The sequence below is a fragment of the Scyliorhinus canicula genome, chromosome 13, assembly GCF_902713615.1.
Source record: "Scyliorhinus canicula chromosome 13, sScyCan1.1, whole genome shotgun sequence".
Taxonomy (NCBI): Eukaryota; Metazoa; Chordata; class Chondrichthyes; order Carcharhiniformes; family Scyliorhinidae; genus Scyliorhinus; species Scyliorhinus canicula.
In genome coordinates, this window is record NC_052158.1 from 72,175,667 (window position 1) to 72,198,634 (window position 22,968).

The window sequence follows — 22,968 nt, forward strand, 5'->3', positions numbered from 1 at the left end:
AAGCTTTGTGTTCTTTATTCAATACTATGCATCCAAGCCATCCAGGTAAAGCAAAATAGAGAAGGCAACAGACAGAAACTGGTGAAAACGGAGGTGGACACTGGCTCAGACATTTCATTGTTCGCAGAAACTGTTTACCAAGACAAACTATGACATATTGCCTAAAACCCTTGAAGAATATACCAAAAACCTATACTGTGGAAGTAATGCCATTGAGGGGCCGTATTGATATAAATGTGCAGCTAAACAGACAGACTGCAGACTTGTCCCTGTACATTGTTACAGGTAATTAGCCAGCCCTAATGGGAAGAACCTGGCTGGAGAGAATCAAACTAAACTGGGCCGAGGTGAATCTGATGTTGGAGTCCGAACCAGACCCAACCAAAAGCCTAAAGGAACAGAAAGTAGCAGCTACTGAAAGAGCTCTGAAAGCAGCTGTGATCAAGGCTCAGGCTAGCAGTGCAGGGACCAAGACAACAATGGCTCAACAAACTGCAACAGATGTGTTTCAGGATCGAGAAACAAAGGGTGAAGAGCTTACAGATGATGCAGATGAATGCTTTGGCAAAAATTAAGGTCAAAAGTATACTGAAAAAAAGCCGAGGATGATCAGAATGCATCCCGTCCTCTCTTTTTAAATTCGTAACCATAGAGGAACAAGAAATTGAGGTGCATCTCAAAATTCCTTGCCATAAGGAAACTCTCAAGTTCATTGGAAAGAACATTCAGTTTGGGAAAGGAGCTGCTGACTCCCTTCAATGGTCAACAAGAATGAAAAGATTGCTGATTGTAAACAACAGCAGCAACAGCAGGAAAAGTAGCCAGCACAGAAACTCAGGAAGGATGATTGGTTGGGAGTTGCTCCAAATGACCAAATGAAGAGTTGGAGCTGCTCAGAGTGCAGTCTGCAACACCAATATTCTTTTCCTGTTTCACTCTGCACAGCAGCATCTGAAGACCGATGAACATACCAGCAGCAAGAAGAATTACCATAACCTTTACGATGATCCCAGATCAGATCCCAACAGTGGCTAGGATACTGGACGGTAACTGTAATATTTTGTTTTAATTGTGTAAAGTGGCCATAGTCCCAGATGACCAGAGGCTTCTTTCCCCTTTGAGGGGGAGAGCTGACTGATGGTGATTTAACCTGAGGGCCACCGCACCTCAGCCGAGGGGCAAGGTTGAGAAGGCAAAGTCTTCATGAAGAACCTCAGGCGGCATAGGAATTAAACTCATGCTATTGGTTTCACTCTGCACCATGAAGCAGCTGTCCAGTTAAGTGAGCTAAACTGGCTTTTGTAAGACTGTGAGAAAAGGATACTTCACAAAAGAGTTATTGGGCAAAGAATATGGGGCGCGATTCTCCGCTCCCCACGCCGGGTGGGAGAATTGCGGGAGGGCCGGATGACTCATGACACCCTCCCTGGTGCCCCCCGCGATTCTCCCACACCCGCTCAGAAGAATCGCCGCTCGCCGTTTTCATGGCGACCGCTGTTTCTCCGGCCCGGATGGGCCAAGCGGCCTGCCATTCCTGACCGGTTCACGATGGTGGCAACCACACCTGGTCGCTGCCGTCGTGAACAAGGGCGCCAAATGCTCGTTTGTGGCTTGTGGGGGGCGGAGAGGGGAGTGAGCACCACGGCCTTGCTCGGGAGGGGACTGGCCCGCGATCGGTGCCCACCGATCGTCGGCCGGCGTCTCAAAGGGACGCACTCTTTCCCCTCCGCCACCCTGCAAGATCAAGCCGCCACGTCTTGTGCGGCTGATGTCACTTAGGCGCCGCCGTCGCGTCATTCTCGGCGCGCCGCCTTGACGCAAGCGTCAAGGCCCGGCGGCTGAGATTTACGGAGCGCTCCTGGGTGGGGGTGAGTAAGGTGCGAGGAGCAGCCTCCGAGGCCCTCGTAAAACTCGGCCGAGTTCACGGCGGCCTTCCTGATTCATCACGGGAGCGGAGAATTCTGCCCATGGTGTTTTAAAACAGAACTTTATTACCAACCGAACTATCAATAGCACTGACTAATACTTGCTTTACAGAGATATTCTTTGAGAAAAAAATCTCTTGACACTGCTTTAGAGAACAGATCTGACTCCGGCTTGAAAGTCGGGCCGAATGTCTTCAAAAGCTGTTTCAACTGGATTGTTTTCACTGCTCTTTGTCTTCAGACAAATCTGCACTGCTTTAAATACAGTTAATCTATTTTAACTAACTTACAGTGAGAACAAACTACCTTACATGGTCTCAGCTTCAGCCAGATCAAAACACAACTAAAAATTATTTCTCAAAAAAATCCTGATGCCTTAGATCCTCCCAGCAATGACATAATCTCACCAAGCTGAAACGAATGAACTCCATTTGGGGATTCCCTTAATCTGAACAAAATTGCATTAGCCTAAACTGATGGTTAATTGTACCTCTGGCTCCTAAAACCTTTGTTGTCTTTCAAATCAAGATTCTTTTCAATGTGACTTTGGCAGTCAAGCACTCTCTAATTCTCGTGTTTAACCCTTACTTCAGCAAATACTTATACTCCAATATATCGAAAATCCTACATTCATCATACATGACTTTGCTTAACAAGCCAACCCGAAAGGCTAAATTTGATATGTTCTTAAAGAGTGAGAATCCTTTTGGAAATCCTCAGGAGCAACAGCTTCAACTGGAGAGTTTAGAAGTTGCATTCCATAAACAAGACCTAAAATATGAGGGTTAATGTAGCGAGAATGAAACCTCGAAGCAAGGACTAGAGGTACTTTACAATCTGGATACGGCATCACAAAGAGTGATGCCACAGGATTTAGGCAAATGAGACCCTGCTCTACAGGCTGGAGGGGCAGCGGTTGGCAACAAAAAAAACAGGTCAACATCCTGGGGTAAAAACTGAAGAGGCTGTAAATGGAGCTTGAGCAAAGTCGGAAAATTCCAACACCAGCCGAACACCAGCTCCACCTTACTCCAGTTAAGATCTATCCTGGATAAGACCTATCAACAGTGCGAATCAAAGTGTGAAATGGAATGAACTGCAAAGGAAATACAATCTAGAGGAAGAGAAGAAGAAGAAGCAGAAGAAGAAGAGCCTCTGAAGTGAAAGCTCTGCAAAGGCAGCTGAATCAGGTTTTGCAATGTAAGAACAGGGCTAAACACCGTGGCCAGGATTCTCCAAGCCTCTGCGCCGAAATCGCGCTCGGTGCAGGGACGGAGAATGGAGTGTCAGACCCGTGATCAGGTCCGACGCCGGGATGCGAACCTTCGGTGACCGGAGAATCGGCACCAGTCGCGTATGGTCGATGCGGCGCCGGTCGGGGGCCGTTGAAAGAGGCCCCATGGTCGACCGGCCGAGTTTTCGCCGGGATGGTTCACATATGGTTCCACCTGGCGGGTGCTCGGCGCCATGGCTGCGGTGGCCGTTCTGGTGGGGGGATCAGTCTCTGGGGGAGGCCTCCACGATGGCCAGGCCCACGATCGGGGGCCACCGATCGGTGGACGCAGGCGATCTGCGGGGGGGGGGGGGCTACCTTCTTCTGTGCCGGCCCGCTGTGTGGGTCCACCATGGAAGTGGCCGCTGCGTGCATCCGTGGGCCTGCGGCCGGAAGTGCAGGGCCCCGTATCGGCAGCCGGAGGTGCGAAGAGCACTCCAGCACTGTGCTTGCCCCCTGTGGGCCATGGAATCGTTGACGCTGAAACCGTTGACGGCGGCATGAAACACTCCGGTGTTTACACCGGGGTCATCGCTCAGCCACCGTTTTGAAGAATCCCAGCCCGTGTTTTTCGTAAAGGTCAAGAAGTATTGGCAAAGAACTATACCATCAGATAGAAGTGGATACCTGCCATCACATTAACATGGATGGGAATGGTCTACACCACCCAAACTCAGAACGATGCTGTGTGGAGAAGAAATGCTGATCAACATTTGGCAGCTAGAACAAGGTTGCCAGAGACAAGAGTCAACCGAGAGTCTGTAACAAATTGTGCCAAGTGAAGAGTTGTGCATACCTGAGAACCTGACAATTCAAGAAACAACTGTGGAAGACAGTTCAGGACATTTCAACACCGAGTCTACCTCCAAATCCTACATCGCATCTGGTTGAGGCAACAACGGATGACATCAAACTACACCAAAAACACCAGAGGTTACAGTCAACACAAAAAGCAGCTGTCTGAGGTTCACTGACAATCAGACAAAAATCAATGTCCTCCAAAACATCTAACTTACTGACTGTTGTGTCTGTTCATTGTTCATATTGTAAACTTTGATTGTTAACGTTATATCGTGTTTCATTGCAGGAACCTCTGATGTAAAGGGTGAGGAAAGAGTTGTGTATTCATTTTTGTTCCTAGTGGAAAAAGGTCCTTTTAAGAGTCTGATCACATGATGCACTGATGACATCATCGGCAGTTTGGGTGGGCGAACATTCAGTCCATTCTATGCAGTCTGTGAGAAAACACCTTTCCAATAAAGCTCTTGTTTGTACCTTCATGATCTGCAAGCCTAACCTTTAAAAATACCGCAGGCTTCTCCTCCATGATTATATTTCAAAAGTTTTATAACATGTTTCCCCAACCTACCTTGTGTCGGTTCTAGGTCCCCTGCACCCTTCCACCCCCGCAGCCAATCACTCCTGGCCTTTGAGACCTGGATTCATGTCCTGAGTTGAAAAGTAAAATTCTGCGCCATGTCTCATTGAGAAGTTGTCTGTTGGACCCTGTTCTTGTGGTAAATGTAAAATAATAGATACTAGAACAGGAAACATGAATATGATGATGGAGCGGGCACAGTGGCACTGCTTCCTTTCAGCGTCGGAGACCTGTGTTCAATTCCGTCACTGTCTGTTCTGAGTTTGCACGTTCTCTCTGTTCCTGCATGTGTTTCCCCAGGGTACACTGGTTTCTTCCCACAGTCCAAAGATGTGCAGGTTAGATGGATTGGACATGCTAAATTGCCCCTTAGTGTCCAAAATGTTCGGCGATTGGGTGGGGGCATGTGCCTAGGTAGGGTGCTCTTTCATTGGATCGGTGAGTGTAGATTTGATGGGCCGAATGGCCTCCTTTTGCGCTGTAATTCAAAGCCTTTTAAGTTTAAGCCTGCAAAACAGACAGGAATGAATGTGACTATTGACAAGTCATTGAAAGTGTCCAGTCAGTTGTATCTTTGTGTCAGTGATCTGACAGACTGGCTTTAAGATTATTCATCAATAATTCCATCTTTTCTCAACATCGAAAGAATAGTGGGGCTGATTTTTCTTTCTCTCAAATGAAGCATTAGGAAGATATAAAATGAAAACCAAAACTCAACATGTCCGGCAGCATCTGTGGAGAGAGAAACAGTGTTAACGTCTCAAGTGCAATATTTTCTTCAGAACAGTGGAAAATGTAAATCGTGCATGAGTCAGAGCTATGCTGTTCATTTTCTGCTTTTTTCATTTTTATGGCTGAGCTCAATTTGGGGTGACGTGAGATGCAGCTGAAAGCAGGCGCTTCACAGCTCCAGGGTTCCAGGTTCGATTCCCAGCTTAGGTCACTGTCTGTGTGGAGTCTGCATGTTCTCCCTGTGTCTGCGTGGGTTTCCTCTGGGTGCTCCGGTTTCCTCCCACAAGTCCCGAAAGACTTGTTAGGTAATTCGGACATTCTAAATTCTCCCCCGTGTACAGGCGCCAGAGTGTGGCGACTAGGGGCTTTTCACAGTAACTTCATTGCAGTGTTAATGTAAGCCTACTTGTGACAATGAAGATTATTATTATTATATTTTTATCTCAATACGTTTAATAGAACAGCAGAAAACATTAAACATAGACTGCTCTTACTTCTTCAATTTGACCAAATAGAAAATAGTACACCAATCTTAATGCAGTCATTTACAGAGGAAGAAAGGATAAAATAGATCAGGTCAGGGCTGTACCACACTGGGTAGTAGTCAGCTTTGTAGTGTACAACAAGATTATATTTTCCTCTTGTTTCATTTGTCTCAGGATCAATTGTAAAACAGCTACCAGTTTTGTCCTTTAATGATGCCTTAACTCTACTTGCTACATTCTTTTCCCCTTTGCAGCATGAAAGTTTCCTGATCTACTCTGAGTACTGCAGCAATTACCCCAGTGCTTATTCTGAAATCTCCAAACTCATGAAGATACAAGATTATGCGTTATTTTTTGAGACCTGCCGATTGCACCAGCGTATGTTGAACCTCTCCATTGATGCATTTATGATAATGCCAGTTCAGAAGATCTGTAAATACCCTTTGCAGCTGATGGACCTGCTGAAGTCCACCACACCCTGTCACACGTAAGCACTAGAATGCTAAGCAATCTGTCATCACAGCAGAGGGAATAAAATGTAATCGATCAATATTCCGTCTAAAGGCGAGACCTTTGGATTCCCCCTTCCACTTCTGTAAACAATCTTTTCCGGTTCTCCGACTGATTTGCTTATTTTCACAACAATTGCTGAAACTTCTTGTCGTAGGGTGCCCCTTTAAGGGGGCAACTCCCCAGAGGGCCACGTGACCCTATTGGTCAATGGGGCCCAGGGCGCGTGAGCTCTGGGAGCGGAGCGCGGATTACCATTCAGTTAGGAGTTTGGAGCCTTGAAACATGTTGGGCGGAATTCTCCGCTCCCCACATGGCGTGGGAGAATCGTGGGAGGGCCTCCCGACATTTTTTACGCCCCCCTGGCGCCCCCAGCGATTCTCCCTCCCCCGCTCAGAAAAATCGGTGCTCGCCGTTTTTCACGGCGAACGGCGATTCTCCGAGCCCGATGGGCCGAGCGGCCGGCCCTTCACGCCTGTTTCACCACGGCAGAAACCACACCTGGTTGTTGCATTCGTGAAACGGGCGCCAGATGCCCGTTTGGGGCATCTAGGGGCCCGATTTGGACGGGAGCACCGCGACTGTGCTCGGGAGGGGACAGGCCCGCGATCGGTGCCCACTGATCGTCGGGCCAGCGTCCAAAACGGACGCACTCTTTCCCCTCCGCCGCCCGGCAAGATTAAGCCGCCACGTCTTGCCAGGCGGCGGTGGAGAAAGACGGCACCGCGCATGCGCGGTTTCGTGCCATCTGCGCGCTGATGTCATCCGCGCATGCGCGGGTTGGAACCGGCAACCCGCGCATGTGCGGATGACATCAGAAAAGCGCCGTTTCCGCGTCATCCCGTTCCTAGCCCCCCGGGTGGGGGTGAATTAGGTGCGGGGAGCGGGCCCCGAGGCCGTCATGAACCTCGGCCGATTTCACGACGGCCATCCCGATTCTTATCGGGAGTGGAGAATACCGCCGGTAGCTTTTATCTCACTCTCTGTACATAGTTTCTTACTTTAATAAATGGTTCATTTGTTAATCCATCAGGTTGCCCGTCTAACAGGATATTACACTTCTAAAAAGGGAGTACAAAGGTTTTCTATGATTTACTGCAATCAGCCTCACTGTCAAGGAGCTACAAAGAACGAATGGGAGAGATTTGCCGCAAGCCATTCTTTTAATCACCAAGCAATCGCCTCAGAATTAGATGTGGCTTTGGTGGTTTCACAACTTGGAGGTCTATAGCTTAAGTGATCAATGAAGATTCTCTGGATCAGTGGTTTCAGTTGTTACCTTGATAATTAATTAGGAAATGTAAAGTAACAGAATGCCTTGTCACATGCTGTGAAGTGAGGGATCATCTCATACAGCTGGTTTCCCATCTGAATAGGCCTGGAGTGAGAATAATCATCAAAATATACTCAGCGAAACAAAATTGGTATTTCTGATCACTTTTAATTTCAATCAAGCAATGTTTGATCAGTAATTTGAAAGCAGTAAAGCATGTTGTTGTGCAAAAAGATAATTGATGTTATCTTAATCAAATCAAATCAAACAGATTGTACCTCCTTTTAATTCAATTTTTAAGGGAAGTGTGCTTCGCTGGCTCGGCCAACATTTGCTGTCATCCCCAATTGAGTAGGTGGTGGTGAGTTTCTTTCTTTCTTTAACTGCTGCCATTCATGTGGTGGAGGTACATGTACAGTGTTGTTAGGGAATGAGTTCCAGGATTTTGACCCAGCGACAGTGAAAGAACGACAATATATTTCCAAGTCAGCGTGGTTAGTGACTTGAAGGGGGATCTCCAGGCTGTGGTACTCCCATGTATCTTGTCCTTCGAGAAGGTGGTAGTCGTGGGTTGGGAAGGTGTTGCTTAAGGTGCCTTGGTGAGTTCCTGCAGTGCATCTTGAAGATGGTACACATTGCTGCTACTGTGCGTCAGTCGTGGAGGGAGTGAATACCAATCAAGTGGGTTGCTTTGTCCTTGATGGTGTTGAGCCTCTTGAGTGTTATTGGACTTGCCCTCATCCAGGTAAGTGGAAAGCATTCCATCACACTCTTAACTTGTGCTTTATAGGTTGCGGACAGGCTTTGGGGGTCAGGAGGTGAGTTACTAGCCACAGGAGGCCCTGGCCTCTGACCTACTCTTATAACCACAGTATTTATATGGCTAATGTAGTTCAGTTTGTGATCAATGGTAACCCCCAGGATGTTGATCGTGGGGGATTCAGTGATGGTAATGCTATTGAATGTCAAGATTGTTTGATTCTCTCTTACTGGAGATAGTCATTGCCTGGTTGGTACTTGTATGGCTTGAATGTTACTTGCCGATTACTAAGCGATTCAAAACAACAAATGGCTATACGTTGGTGTGGTGTTTGTCCACTTTATGGGGTGATCTGCTGAGAGGATCACATGACTTGGGTAACCAATCAGGACCAGGGTGGAGGATCACCCTAACGAGTGTGGGTTTCTGTACCAGTTCGATCCTGGAGGCTGACTTACAGCCACGAGGCTCTGAGCCTCTGCATTGTGGGTGTATGTAAATAAACAGTGCAGTTATTTACCTAAGCGTTGAACAGGAAATATTACAATTGGCAAAAATCTTTACTGTACTGCACAATTTCTTTTCCATCAGCCCAAATTCTGGGGGTTGTATTGCTAGCAATGCCAATTGTCTTGCTTTGCCAATGTAACTTCAGTACAAATTGGTCAGATTGTGACTGCTTTGTGATCCAGAAATTAAGTCGTTCTCAACATCTCTACCAGAGCTTTTCATGAGATTTACCACGTAAGTCATTGAAATCTGTAAATGTGTTGGGTTCCTGAATCAAAGACAACAAGGTCTTACAACAAAGAGTAGTTTATTCTCCAGTTTAGCAGCCACCTCAACACTTGTGCCCTGCCCACACCCCCGGAGATAACCAACTCCCGTGCTCCAGGCATGTGACCTCTTATGTACCCGGTTGTCACCTCAGCATGTGGCCAATCAATCTACAGCACCCTCGTTTAGTTGGCGAAAAATATGCAGCAGTTGTGGGGAATATTCCTTGAGGACCCCGCCTAGCCTCTCATGATGAGGCAGCAAGGTAGCATGGTGGTTAGCATAAATGCTTCACAGCTCCAGGGTCCCAGGTTCGATTCCCGGCTGGGTCCACTGTCTGTGTGGAGTCTGCACGTCCTCCCCCTGTGTGCGTGGGTTTCCTCCGGGTGCTCCGGTTTCCTCCCACAGTCCAAAGATGTGCGGGTTAGGTGGATTGGCCATGCTAAATTGCCCGTAGTGTCCTAATAAAAGTAAGGTAAAGGGGGGTTGTTGGGTTACGGGTATAGGGTGGATACGTGGGTTTGAGTAGGGTGATCATGGCTCGGCACAACATTGAGGGCCGAAGGGCCTGTTCTGTGCTGTACTGTTCTATGTTCTATGACGTCTTGTAATTGCCTGCATGAGATTTCTCTATGTAAGGCATCTTTGTGTTCTTGAATTCAACAAAAAGAAAGCACCTCTATTGTTATGATGTCTAAGTCTTCCTCACAATCTGCCTGGTCTGTAGTGGGTAAGGAGACTCTGTGGAAGGTTTCAGCCAAGTACAGCTTCTTACCACATCTGTCGATGATGCTGAGTTTGTAACATTGCAGCTTTAGCATCATGCATTGCAGTCATACAGACAGGTGGAGAGGCTTCTTTCAGATAGTTATGAGTTGCATGATGACCATATATGAAGTCATGAAATTTCTGACGGGCGAAGACTAAAGCGAGGTGCTCCTTTTCAATTTGTGCATAGTGTGTCTGAGTCAATGAGGACCCTTGCAGCAAAGACTATTGGTCTTCCATTCTAGATGCAGACTGTGCCAAGTCCATACAGAGAGGTGTCTGCTGATATAGGTGCAGGTGCTCGAACATCAAAGTATTTGTAACACCAGTGGGGCTGTGGGTGCCTGTTGAGTCTGTTGAAGCCTTCTGTGTGGTGCTCGTGCCAGCACCGTTCGACATTCAGCTGGAGAGGTTGACAAGGAGGTCTAGTAATATGGAATGAACTTAGAAAGATAATTTAAGGGCAGCAGGGTAGCATGGTGGTTAGCATAAATGCTTCACAGCTCCAGGGTCTCAGGTTCGATTCCCGGCTGGGTCACTGTCTGTGTGGAGTCTGCACGTCCTCCCCCTGTGTGCGTGGGTTTCCTCCGGGTGCTCCGGTTTCCTCCCACAGTCCAAAGATGTGCGGGTTAGGTGGATTGGCCATGCTAAATTGCCCGTAGTGTCCTAATAAAAGTAAGGTTAAGGGGGGGATTGTTGGGTTACAGGGATAGGGTGGATACGTGGGTTTGAGTAGGGTGATCATGGCTCGGCACAACATTGAGGGCCGAAGGGCCTGTTCTGTGCTGTACTGTTCTATGTTCTATGTTCTATGTTGTCACAGCAAAAAAACACTGCTTATCCACAGGAATGGACATCTGTCATATAACCATTGTCTAGATCGGCCTTTACACCATCAGCTGTGAGTCGATGACCCATGTAAGGAACCTGGTTGACCTTGAATCTGTTTTTCCCAGGGTTAAGCTTCAGCTTAGGGTCCTGATTCTGTCGAGGACGAGACAAAGACGTACATCATGTTCTTGTATAGTACTACCCCAAACCAGGATGTAATCAACAATGAGCTTGCAAGGTGGGCCTGCAAAGAGTTGCTCCATGCACAGCTGGAAAGCCTTGCTGCCAGTGGAGATCCCATAGGCCATATGAATAAAATTATATCTGCCTACCGAAGACTTGACTGTGGCTAGTTTTGAGGGTTCCTCATCTAACAGGATCAGCCAGAACCTGCATTTTGCATCGAGAATGCTGAATACCTTAGCATTTGGCATATCTGCTATCAACTGTTCCACTGTCTTCATAGAGTGATGAGGTCTGAGCAGCACCTTGTTCAAGTGCGCTGGGTCAATACATATACTGACCACACCATCTTTCTTTACTTTGGCCTCCATTGTTGAAACCCATTCTGTGGTCTCATCTATAGGAGGTATGATACTTCATGCTGTCATCTGATGCAGCTCACGAACTATCTTCTGCTTCATGTCTACCAGTACTGTCCTCTTAGTGGCACCGAATCATCGCGTCTCACGTGGTACACAACTGGTAACTTATCAATGATGTTACAGTTGAAGAGGTCTTTGTATGATGTCATCTCTGGTGCCTGGTGTTGTAGAGCTTGCCCTTCTGGACCAAGTTGAATGAGCGCCAGTGAAATGGTGTCCTGAAGACCGAATAGTGGCCTTACATTCTGCTCAACTATATGAAACTTGAAACTGCCCTGCTTGCAGTGGAGAGTAGCTACATCTTTGGTGTGGATAGTTTGTCCGCCATAAGCCACAAAGTCCCTCTGAGTGCTGGGGTTTGGTGCTACGTATGTGTCTAGTTCCCATAACATTCACCTTTGTTACATTTTGCTCCAGTGTCAACTTTACCTTTAGTCTTGAGTTACTCTGAATTACATTGAGGGTGGTGAAGATCTCACCCTTTTCTCTGACAGTGTTTTTTTTAAAAATAAATTGAGAGTACCCAATTCATTTTTTCCAATTAAGGGGCAATTTAGCATGGCCAATCCACCGAGCCTGCACATCTTTGGGTTGTGGGGGAGAAACCCACGCAAACAGGGGGAGAATGTTCAAACTCCACACGGACAGTGACCCAGAGGCAGGATCGAACCTGGGACCTCGGCGCCGTGAGGCAGCAGGGCTAACCCACTGCGCCACCATGCTGCCCTTTCTCTGACAGTGTTAAAAAGTTTCCAATGGAGTGTTGGAGGCTCTGTAGTTTTACTGCTTTGGTTGAGCTCCAGTTCATTCACCTCACTGATGCTCCTACCCTTGAAGGACCAACGAGCTGCCCTATTGCTGATGGCAGAGTAAAGCAGCTGCATTCTTCAGCATTAAGAGAAGTGATTCAATTTTCCACATTTGTTGCATCTTTTACTATATGCAAAACAAGCTGTTCTGTTCTGAGTGTGCTGGCCACTGCAGTTGGAGCAGGGCATGCCCTCTATTGCAAGTACATCTGTTTCCTGCCTAAAATCTCTGCTTCTCTTTTCTGATTGTTCATTTAGCCATGCAGCTAATAATGGCTGCCTTTAACATTAGGGCGACAATTCTCTTGCCGTTCACAGCAGCGGTGAATCCCGGCCTAGATCTTTTTCTTGCAATAGCTGCTTTCAGAATAAATTGTTGTGAATTCTACAAAGTATTTGATCCCTGAATAGTTCACCAATGAGAGTTTTAAATGCACAATTCTTTGCCAAGATATTTAGGGTGGCCGTGTATTGATCCATTTGCTCTTTGATTTGTTGAATTGAACACATGTCTATCGAGGCTTATATTTTTTGACTGGAAGACAGATAGTTTTTAGTATTAAGCGGGTCCTCTTTTTCCTCCTCCGCTTGGAAAATAACCTCAAATTTTTCGACGGCATTGGGGCCCATTAAGTTTTGAGATGTCAGACAATTCAGCACCGCAGTAATTACCCCACTCCTTCTTGAACTTTTCCCAATTATATGCAATATTTTCATCAAAGGCAAGTGGATCGGCATAATGGAATCGTTGTGCCATACTGCCAATCCTGACACCATGTAAATGTGTTGGGTTCCAAACGACAGACAACAAGGATTTATAACGGTGAGTAATTTATTCTCGAGTTTAGCAGCTACTTCAACAATTGTGCTTTGCCCATGCCCTTGGGAATAACCAGCTCTGACGCTCCCACCATGTGACCCCTTATGTAGCTGCGTCATCATGTAAACATGTAACCATTCAGTCCAATTCTGTGGAAAGGAAAATCAGCACCTTTCTATACTGGATGAGCATTTTTGTGTAATGCTTGAGAAGCAGATAATCTATATTGTCGCTCAAGTTGTTTAACGGACAGAAGAAAGAGGGCAATTATGGGCAATTTTACTTCAAACTTCTGGCCTACAAATTGATATTTCAGGCCCCTGGGTTGCATGGTTTCAGTCTGGGGTCAGGAAAAGCATTCCAGTACCTCCCAACTCTACATTCATTTTTTAACAATTTTAACTTTTCTATGAGGCCTCTAGCAATCTATTAAGGCTATAAGGAGGGGCTGGTTTAGTACAGTGGGCTAAACAGCTGGCTTGTAATGCAGAACAAGACCAGCAGCGTGGGTTCAATTCCTGTACCGGCCTCCCCGAACAAGCGCTGGAATGTGGCAACTAGGGGCTTTTCACCGTAACTTCATTGAAGCGTACTTGTGACAATAAGCAATTATTATTATTATATAGACCTACTTTACCTGAATGGTAGCTGCATTTAAGATTATGCAGTTTTGCACAGGGATCCACAAATAGGCATTGTACCTTTCATTTGTTTATACCGATTGCTTAATGCCTGTTATAGGCATGGATCCTTGACACGTATTTGCTGGCCTCTATTTATATGGTGTGTGGGAGAACACGCTCCTGCTTGCCATAATGGAGGCTTATGCACCCCCAAAAGTAAGTGAACCATCAAATTTCTAGTTTAATCTTTATGTTAAAATACAGCCTTTGCTTTCAATTCTTTTCTGAGCTATGCAATGGTCCTCCAGGTGGGTTGAGAAAATAGCAGGAGAGCTCTCTAACGGGATTTGCACCTGCTGTAAATTGCTTTCTGATTCTTCCAGTCCACTCCACCTGTCATGATCAGGATCTCACCCAAAAAGGGTGGGAATCTGATCACAACTCATTCGCATAAATTTTAATCTCATTAGCGAGAATAAAGTTTAATACAGCGGCTTCTCAGTACTCGTCCAACACCCCATTTGGGTTTTGGCTGGGTGCAAATCAATACTGGTCCGTAAAAGTAGGGACCAGGCTCCATAGACACTGAAAGGAGCACAGCGGGGAGTACGCTGTCTACACTTACCTTCAGGGGAGATGAGGGTTGGGGGAAGCTTGGGATGGGCTGGAGGGGCTCAGTTCAGGGGTCTTTCCCAGGATAGGGGTTGTATAGCAAGTCTTCCCTCTGTAGACTTGAAAACTTTTGATGTCTCTCCCAGCATGTCAATTTCAAAGATCTGTCAGATGAAGGTTAAAATGTTCCCATTTATGTGTTTGAACTGCTTTTTTCACAGTCAATTTATTCCCCTTTAACTTTTTTAAGCCTGTGGGCATGCTGAGAAGCCTAAAAGCTTTGTCGTGCATAGCTTACATTCAATTTTACAATCCATTACCTTTTACTAGCCCCTTGATAGACAGGTCCAGGCTATTTCAAAGGAGGGATTAGCTTTGTTTGTTTTTATGGCTCTTCATGGTCCATTAACTCTGAAGTGCTTTCTCTATTGAGCAGGTGTTGTTTCTAACTGAAGTTTTTTCATAGAGGCGTTTTCTTTCTTCTGAATTGCTTCCTTTAAAGAACTGGTTCTCTGGCTGCTTTTCGTTCATGCTGAGTCTTTTTAGATCTCTTATGTTGGAACAGCGTGCTTGTACTGGAAGTTGTATTCAGCTACTGAAGAAGCTGGTACAATTCAGAAATTAAAGTCCAAGGGTTCCTCAATGAGGATCTTCTCACAGCCACAATTTAATTCTCTGGATAGATGTTATGCCCACACTGAGGTACTCAGAGGCCTTTGGAGTCCCAGGTGGTTAGGGATATGGCTGGACAGTGCCCTGGCACCCTGCACTGCCAGGTTGCAACTATCAGTGTGCCAGGGTCTTGTTTGCCAATGCCAAGTGGTGGGCCTGAAAGGGATCCTGAAGGGGGCGGAGCCTCTTGTGACTCCATAGTGTTGTGTGTCTCTCATGTGTGTGTGTGTGTGTGTGTGTGTGGGGGGGGGGGGGGGGGAGGAGAAGGATGTCTCTGACTGGGGGGGGGGGGTGCAAAGATGCCTCTGACTTGCTGGGTGGGAAATTATGCCTCTTATGGAGGGGGGACACAATGATGCCTTTGTCTAAGGGGTAGTTGTTTCACCCTCATGCCTGCATGGTGTGGGGGAGGGAAATTACCCAATTATTTTGCGGTGGGGGTAAACGCTCTGTGGTGAAGGGTTGGGAGTTGTCCACTTGTCTGCAAGGCATTGCGGTGTCTTTGGGGGGTGGGGTGGGTCTGGCAGTTTACTCTGACATCGCGGGTGCCTTCTTATAACGGCACCCTGCTCTCTGAGGTACCAATTGCGCCAGTGTGTTTTGGCCCTTCCCCGCTCCGAGTCTATGTAAACCTCACTCCCCTCAGGGCGTGTGGATTACAATCGGGATCGCACTCACTCACCCAGCAAGAATCGTTACCATGCTTCCTGCCGGAGATGACATTTTGGGATAATTCCACCTAATGTACTAATTGTCACTTCTTCGTCAATTAAGGGATTACAAAGCCCTGGAAGCTGCCATAACAGCAATGAAGAATGTTGCCAATGTGATTAACGAACGCAAGAGACGAATTGAAAACCTTGATAAACTCCCTCGGTGGCAGAATACAGTTGTGAATTGGAAGGTATTAACTGAGACAATTTATTAAAACCCTGTTCCTCCTTCTCTCTACCCTCTGTCTCCTCATTTGAGTAAGATTAATTTTCTCAATTATCTTTTATAATTTATACATAACTAACACTGTCGGGATGCATTTATGTTCATTTTAATTGAAATGGCATTAATTAGTTTAATATATCAAGCTATTTCAATGTAAACTTAAGTAACCTGCAATGCCTTTTCAAAATCTTTTTTTATTATTCCTGACTGAATCAATAACAAATACAAGTCTAATCTTGCTATATTTCTTTATCCAATGACTTGCCAGTTGTTCATCATCAATCGCTGCCTTTTCTCAAGTTGTCTTGCTTCCCTCAATTACTCTTTACACTCACTATTCCTCCCAGGCTTGCTTCTGTTTTATCACCACCATAGAATTTAGCTCTTCCCCTGTTCTATGTTCTATGTTCTAATAATCCCACAGCCTCTCTTGGCATCCTTCATCATTCTCTTCAGCACGCCACACTTGACCTTCCCAATGCAGCAGCACAAACAATCTCACCTGTCACTCTCAGTGAGAATTTTGTTGAGCAGAGTCATCTCTATCTCCTCCCCAGCCTACTCATGTCTCTCACAGCCTCCACCTCTGATCTTGCTTGACTGTTTCCTTCCATTTATTTCCAACCAGAACATTTTTTTCTACCTTGCCAACAAAACTTATTCAACCCACAAGCTTACCATTGACAAATCCATTGACAGCCTGATAATAAACAAAACCTGGCTCATAGTATCAATTCTTTCTCCCTCCCTGAAGCCTCCCCACCTGACTGTAACTTCCAACACTTACCCGACTCCAGGCATCACAGTGATATTATAACCCTTATCACCAAATCACACCTTCAAACAACTCAACCCGACTATCCGTTCGGTCAATCTTTTAAAATCCTTTCCATATTCCTGTGAAGACTCATGTCAACTCAGTTACCATGAGTTCCTCTATTTTGACTCTGCCAATTGTCTTCTCATTTTTGTTGATTTCAACTTAGTCCCTTCCCTCTTATTTCTTTTCCCTTCTGCCACCAATCCCATCTTTGTATAAAGTCCCTTGCCAATAAGCTCGGTGGTTCACACAAGATTTTGGTCACTGAAATCAGCATACACCAGCCACATTATTTTACTCCTCCTATACTCATAAAAAATACTTTCAAATTTGCAATTCATTTTTATAGCTCCCCGTGTGTCACACATGTAGCTACTTTTTTGTCCTCACACCTCTGTCTTCGATGTCATGTTCCCACTGCATACTCACCATCTCTCACCTCTGCCATTGCCGCTGGTATAATCACTAACATTCCCTCAAATCAATAGACTGTAAATGTAAAGGCAATTGAGACACATCCATCATTCAATCAGCCTTTAATAATACGAAGAAATAAAAAATGAAAATGCTGGAGAAAGAACAGAGTTAAAATTTTGAGTCCAATATGACTCTTCTTTGCAACTGGAAAGAGGTCAAAATGTGATAGATTTTACGTTGATGAAAAAATTAGGCTGACCACAACAAGTATTGTTGTAGCTCACAAATTTCAGTTAAGACATTAGGATCCTCCTCTCCTCTACATCAAACCTCCTCCTCAAATAACTTCTGTCTGCTTACTCAGGTCCTTGGCTGTAATTCCAAGTGTACAGAAATCATTGACCTCTTTTATTGACAAGGTTCAATCAGTTCCCTCCACTCCTACCTGTAATCCGGCTTTCCCTCCACTTCCAATATCCCTGGAGTTCCCCGCCCATTCTTCTTTTGATGCCCAGTCCTTTGCTTTTTCTCTTCCATCATGCATCACTAATTCCCACCAAGAGACACTTTTCCCTCCACCCAATCTCTTCGACATGCAATTTCTGATCATTTAACCAGCCCACCCGGTTACAATGCTGCTTGTAAATGGGTTCCCTCCTTCAGATATCATCCAACCCTCCCACCCCTATCAAAACTCAATCAAATTCTCACCTCCAAGATTTGTGCCCATCTCCTCAAAACTCCTTACCTCAATTCTTTCAAACTTCCTCTCTGCTCAAACCTGAAAGTCTGTGATTGCCCATTATGACTGCAGGGCGTGAACCCACACTCTCCACTGCAACCCTGCTGTAGCATTTGAAGCATTGAAACTTACCTTCCCTTCCTGTCACCTCTTCTCCATTGCTCAATATATAGGACAAGTCTGAAATGGCTTCAATCCTAACCCATATGGACATAGCCGACACAATGTCAACAATGGTGTGGTCTGCACCAACCCTGTCACTTCTGCAGCTCCCATCATTGACCTCCCACTTCTTTCCCATCTACTTGCTTTCCCTCAGTAGCATCATCCATACGGGGTCGAATGTCACCCAGTTCTATCCTTCCACTATCTCTCTTGATCGAGTGTCTGACTCCATGCAGTGAGGCTGTCCTCTCGAAATTAAGTCAGTGAGTGCCACAGCACCCTCAAATTTAACATTAGGCAAACCACAGCTTTGTTTCCGACCATCACCATTAATTCCGCTCTTTGTCCAATCCCTTTTCCAACCCCTGCCACTGCTACTTCTTCAGAATGAAAAAATCTTGGTGCCCCATTGGACCCTGAACTGAGCTTTAAAACCTACAGCACCAAGGCTACCCAGCTCCATCAAACATTAGCCATCTTGCTCACTCTGCCACTGAAACTCTTACCCACACTTTTGGCCCTTCTGTACTTAAATAACAGAATGGGAGGAATTTACCAACCACCCCGCCACATGGTTTTTGGCTGGGGAGGCGGCCCGCCAGCGGGATCTACCGGTCCCATCACTGTCAACAAGATTTCCTGTTGACAGCAACCTTCGATGCTGGGAAACCAGTGCGTGGCATGGGACCGGAATTTCTGGCCTGCATTAACAGCTGGTAAATACCACCCATTATCTCCATCCTGCATAAACACCTCAACTGAGGCACAGCCATCTTTATCCTACTCAACCATCACTCCCGTCCTCCCTCTCAAGGCTCTTTATCCTCCAACTAATGCTCATGTTTTTGCTCTGGTAATGACGGTGAAATTCTCAATGGTCAGTCATGACGCCACTGAAACGGACATCAACAGAAAAAGGTGGAAATTTAAAAGTTGAATTTGCGCTAAGTTTGCTGATGGCACAAAGATAGGTAGAAAAGTAAGTTGTGAAAAAGACATAAGGAGGCGTCAAAAGGAGGGAGATAAAGGTTAACTGAGTGGGTAAAGATCTGACAAATGGAGTAAACAGAAAGTATGAAATTGTCCATTTTTGGCAGAAAGAATAAAGTTGAAGCAAATTATCTAAATGGTGAGAGACTGCAGAGCTCTGAGATTTAGAGGGAACTGGATGCCCTAATGCAAGAATTACAAAAATGTTTGTCTGCAGGTACAGCAAGTAATTAGGAAAGCTAGTAAAATGTATAATTTATTGTGAGGGGAATTAAATACAAATGTAGAGGGGTCACACTTTAGTTATCCAGGGCCTTGGTGAGACCAAATCTGGAGTACTGTGTATTGTATTGGTCTCCTTAGTTGAGGAACAATGCAAGTACGATGCAAGCAGCTCAGCGAAGGTTTACCAGATTAATACCTGGAATGAGTAGGTTGTCTTAAGGGGAGAGGATGAACAGACTAGGCTTGTCCCCACTGGAATTTGGAAGAGTAAGAGGCGACTTGATTGAAACATATAAAATTCTGAAGGTTGTTGGCAGGGTTGATGTGGAAAGGTTGTTTCCACTTGTGGGAAAATCTAGAACTAGAGGTCATTGTTTAAAAATAAGCGATCCCCCATCTAAGACAGAGGTGAGGAGAAATTATTTATCTTAAAGGATTGTGTGTCTCTGAAACTCTTTTCCTCAAAAGACGGTGGAAGCAGAGTCTTTGAATATTTTTAAGGCAGAGCTAAATGGATTCTTGATTGTCAAGGGGATGAAAGGTTATTGGGTAGGGGGGAATGTGGTGGAGTTGAGGTGACAATCAGATCAGCCATGATCTTACTGAATGGCAGAGCAGGCTTGACGGGCCGAGTGGCCTACTCCTGCTCATAATTCGTATGTTTACATGCTCGTATGGGGCACCAAGCATCAACCAAGGTACTGGAAATGACAAAGGTACAACCAGCCATGTCGACCCTGCAAAGTCTTCCTTACCAACCTCTGGGGCTTTCTGCCAAAATTGGGAGCGAGCTGTTGCACAGACTAGGCAAGCAATCGTCTGACATAATCATACTCACAGCATTATATCTTATAATATCCCAGACACCACCATCACCAGCTCTGGGTAGGTCTTGTCCCACCAGCCAGCAAATTTCTTATGTTAAGCATATTAGGTGACATTTTCTGGTCTCCCTGCGGCCCGTCTCTCGGTCTGGGAGGTGTCCCCGCAATTGTCCGGCAGAGGGATCTTCTGTTAGCGCCGCAGTCAATGAGATTTCTCACTGAATACACCCCATGCTGGGAAACCTGCGGAAGGGGTGCGCCATCGACAGGACCGGAAGAACCCTCCAGCATGAACAGCCAGAAGATCCCACGCATTACAGGCAGGCACAGTAGCACAGTGGCTAGCACGGTTGCTTCACAGCTCCAGGCTCCCAGGTTCGATTCCCGGCTTGGGTCACTGTCCTCCCGGAATCTGCACATTCTCCCCATGTCTGCGTAGGTTTCCTCCGGGTGCTCCAGCTTCCTCCCACAGTCCAAAGATGTGGCGGTTAGGTGGATTGGCTATGCTAAATAGCCCCCGGTGTCCAAAAAAGCTGAGGTGGGGTTCAGGGATAGGGTGGAGGTGTGGGTTTATCTAGGGTGATCTTTCCAAGGGCCGATGCAGACTCGATGGGCCGAATGGCCTCCTTCTGCACTGTAAATTCTATGATTATTTATATGTAAATTGTTCCACAACAGAAAGGAAGATGAGATGCTCCACGAGCAGAGCCTTTTTAGCTAAAAGCACAAGAGGGAGAAATGGGGCTGCAATGCAATGCTCATATTTGTGACTGGCAAGATTATGCATCAGCAGTGGAGCCTCACAATGTCTTCTCATAACATCTCCCTGGGTTTAGATCCTGTAATCCTCCAACATTGGGCTTCTCATTCACACAAATAATTCAAAGCCATGTTTATGAACCTTCCCCTCTATAATATCCATGAGGTTGAAACATTCAGCTGCTTCTGTCCCTCCCTCTCAGTGCAAAATGACGTGTTGTATGTCAACCATTATGGTAAATTGTTCCTCATAGGTTTCTTTTTGGTAGGGAGAAGATGTTATGGACCGTAGCTCAGAACTAATCCAAAGTGGTGAATTAATTGTGATCATGAAGCCACAAGGCAAGAGCAAAGACATGATACTTTTCCTCTTTGACCACCAAGCAATCTTATGTAAGAAGGTAAATTCACAGCCAACTTTGCTTCTCTTATAAAAACAGTCACAGCACAAAAATGCTGACAAGGTTGTGTGTTTGCTTTTGTGGGGCCACAAGTAAAGTGCACAGCCAGGAGCAAGGAATTCTGTAATATTTTCTGTTTGTTTTTGGTTTGCAAATTATTTTTATTACTGAAATTAGAATACGGGGCCATGCTGTATGTGGTAATATTTGTAAGAGATCCCCATTGAGGTAATTTAAACATCAATGCGATTAGTTGAAAAGAGGTTGCAAAGGAACTGGATTAACATTAAGGTTAGTTGATCACCCATTCAGTTGTCATTAAATATAAGGGGGTAGGTTATGCTCGAAGCTAGAGGCCCGAGGAATGATGGAAATTAATCCTCTGGCCTCATTACTGTTTGGGTTTCGGGAATGCAATCTTGCTAGGTGTACTAACGTCTTGCCGTAGTCACGTGACTCTGCCACGAGACAGGCTGTCTGTAAGCGGCCATTTAAGATCGATTTAATAAAGCCTCTCACTTGAGACAAGAAGACTGCTGTCCTTCTACATGGGACAATTACCATATCCTGCGCAGGCAGAACATACATACATACAAATTATGAGTAGGCCACTCGGCCCTTCGAGCCTGATCTGCCATTCAATGAGATTGTGGCTGACGTGAGTGATTCCTTTTCTGTTGTAACACCCATTTCATAAATAAGTTCGCAACTCACAACCAGCTCTACCAACTGAAGGATCCAATTGCACACCAGCACATCAGGAATATTTATTGATGTGGGTGGGGGAGGTGGTTGGGGTAGGAGTGCTGAATTTCCGAGAGGCTCGGAGAATTAGTTGCGTCTGTTCAAGTGGACTATTCTAAAGTGAGGAACAGCAATCTTTTTGGGGTGAGATTCAAACTCAGGTAGTCGCCACAGTCCATAGGTCAGTTTACTCCAAAACAAAATCTGGAACAATGCTTTGAATTTCAGTTGGGAAATCCTGGGCTGAATTCTCCACACTCCGATTCCGAAATCGCATTCGGCAACGGGGCAAATAATCCGTTTTCCCGCACAAAATCGAGACAGGTGCCACTTGCGCTATTCGCTGCCCCCTGAAAAGCGGCGTACTCCCCGAGTATCCATCGCCTCAGGCCATTGCCTGAGGCCAGCCCAGCTGTTCTCAATCCCTGACCGGCCTAATTCCCAATGGTCTGGTTCTAATCTGGTCCTGCCATTCAGGAACCTCACGTGAAGGCTGCGGACTCAGTCCGGGGCCACCACAGTCGAGGGTGGGCCGATCGGAGGGCAGGGGGGACCTCATTTGGGACTGTGGGCTCTGAGTGAGGTCATGTGTGTGGAAGGTCTAGGTCGGGCGAGCGACCAATGCGGGGTACTATTTTGGTCCGCGGGCTGAGTCCGCCATGGAGCACGGCGCAGTCGCTGGTGGCCACCACTGCGCGCATGCGCGGCCTCTGACCCGGAAGTACGGGAGCTGCGAGCTCCAGGACAGCTGCCTGCTAGCCCCCTGCAAGACAGGAATCTGTGGCCTTTTGTCTCCAGTTTTGCTGGTGAAAAAGACCACAGTTTTCACGACGGCATGGGTCATAGTTCCGAAAACGGAGAATCCAGCCCACTGTTCAAATCATGTAACATGCTCCTGAGCTACGGTGCTCCCAGTGATTGTGACAAGACATGTTTAACCTGGTAAGATCACACTGAATGCCTCAGTAAAACCGTCAGTCAAATTGAAAATGGAAAATATAGGAGACGATTCTCTCGATAAAAATCTAAGTGCTGCCACCAGTGAAAAATCCATGTTTTTCCCGCTGCTGATCCAGGCCCATCCAACCT

At 46.1% G+C, this 22,968-nt stretch overlaps 1 protein-coding gene across 11 annotated transcripts in view; it reads left to right on the top strand.

Annotated features, from left to right (window-relative positions):
• Nucleotides 1-22,968, top strand: part of LOC119976388 (rho guanine nucleotide exchange factor 9-like) — a 180,558-nt gene that overhangs the window by 103,321 nt on the left and 54,269 nt on the right. For 10 of the 11 annotated variants that reach the window (XR_005462922.1, XR_005462921.1, XM_038816898.1 and 7 more), the window contains 3 exons: nt 6,048-6,280; nt 15,628-15,757; nt 21,004-21,135. Coding sequence is in view for 9 of the 11 variants with exons in the window: in XM_038816898.1 (XP_038672826.1) it covers nt 6,048-6,280; nt 15,628-15,757; nt 21,004-21,135 (495 nt within the window). In the remaining 2 variants the exon portion in view is untranslated. The remainder of the gene's footprint in view (nt 1-6,047; nt 6,281-15,627; nt 15,758-21,003; nt 21,136-22,968) is intronic. The other variant, XM_038816899.1, reaches the window with a different exon arrangement.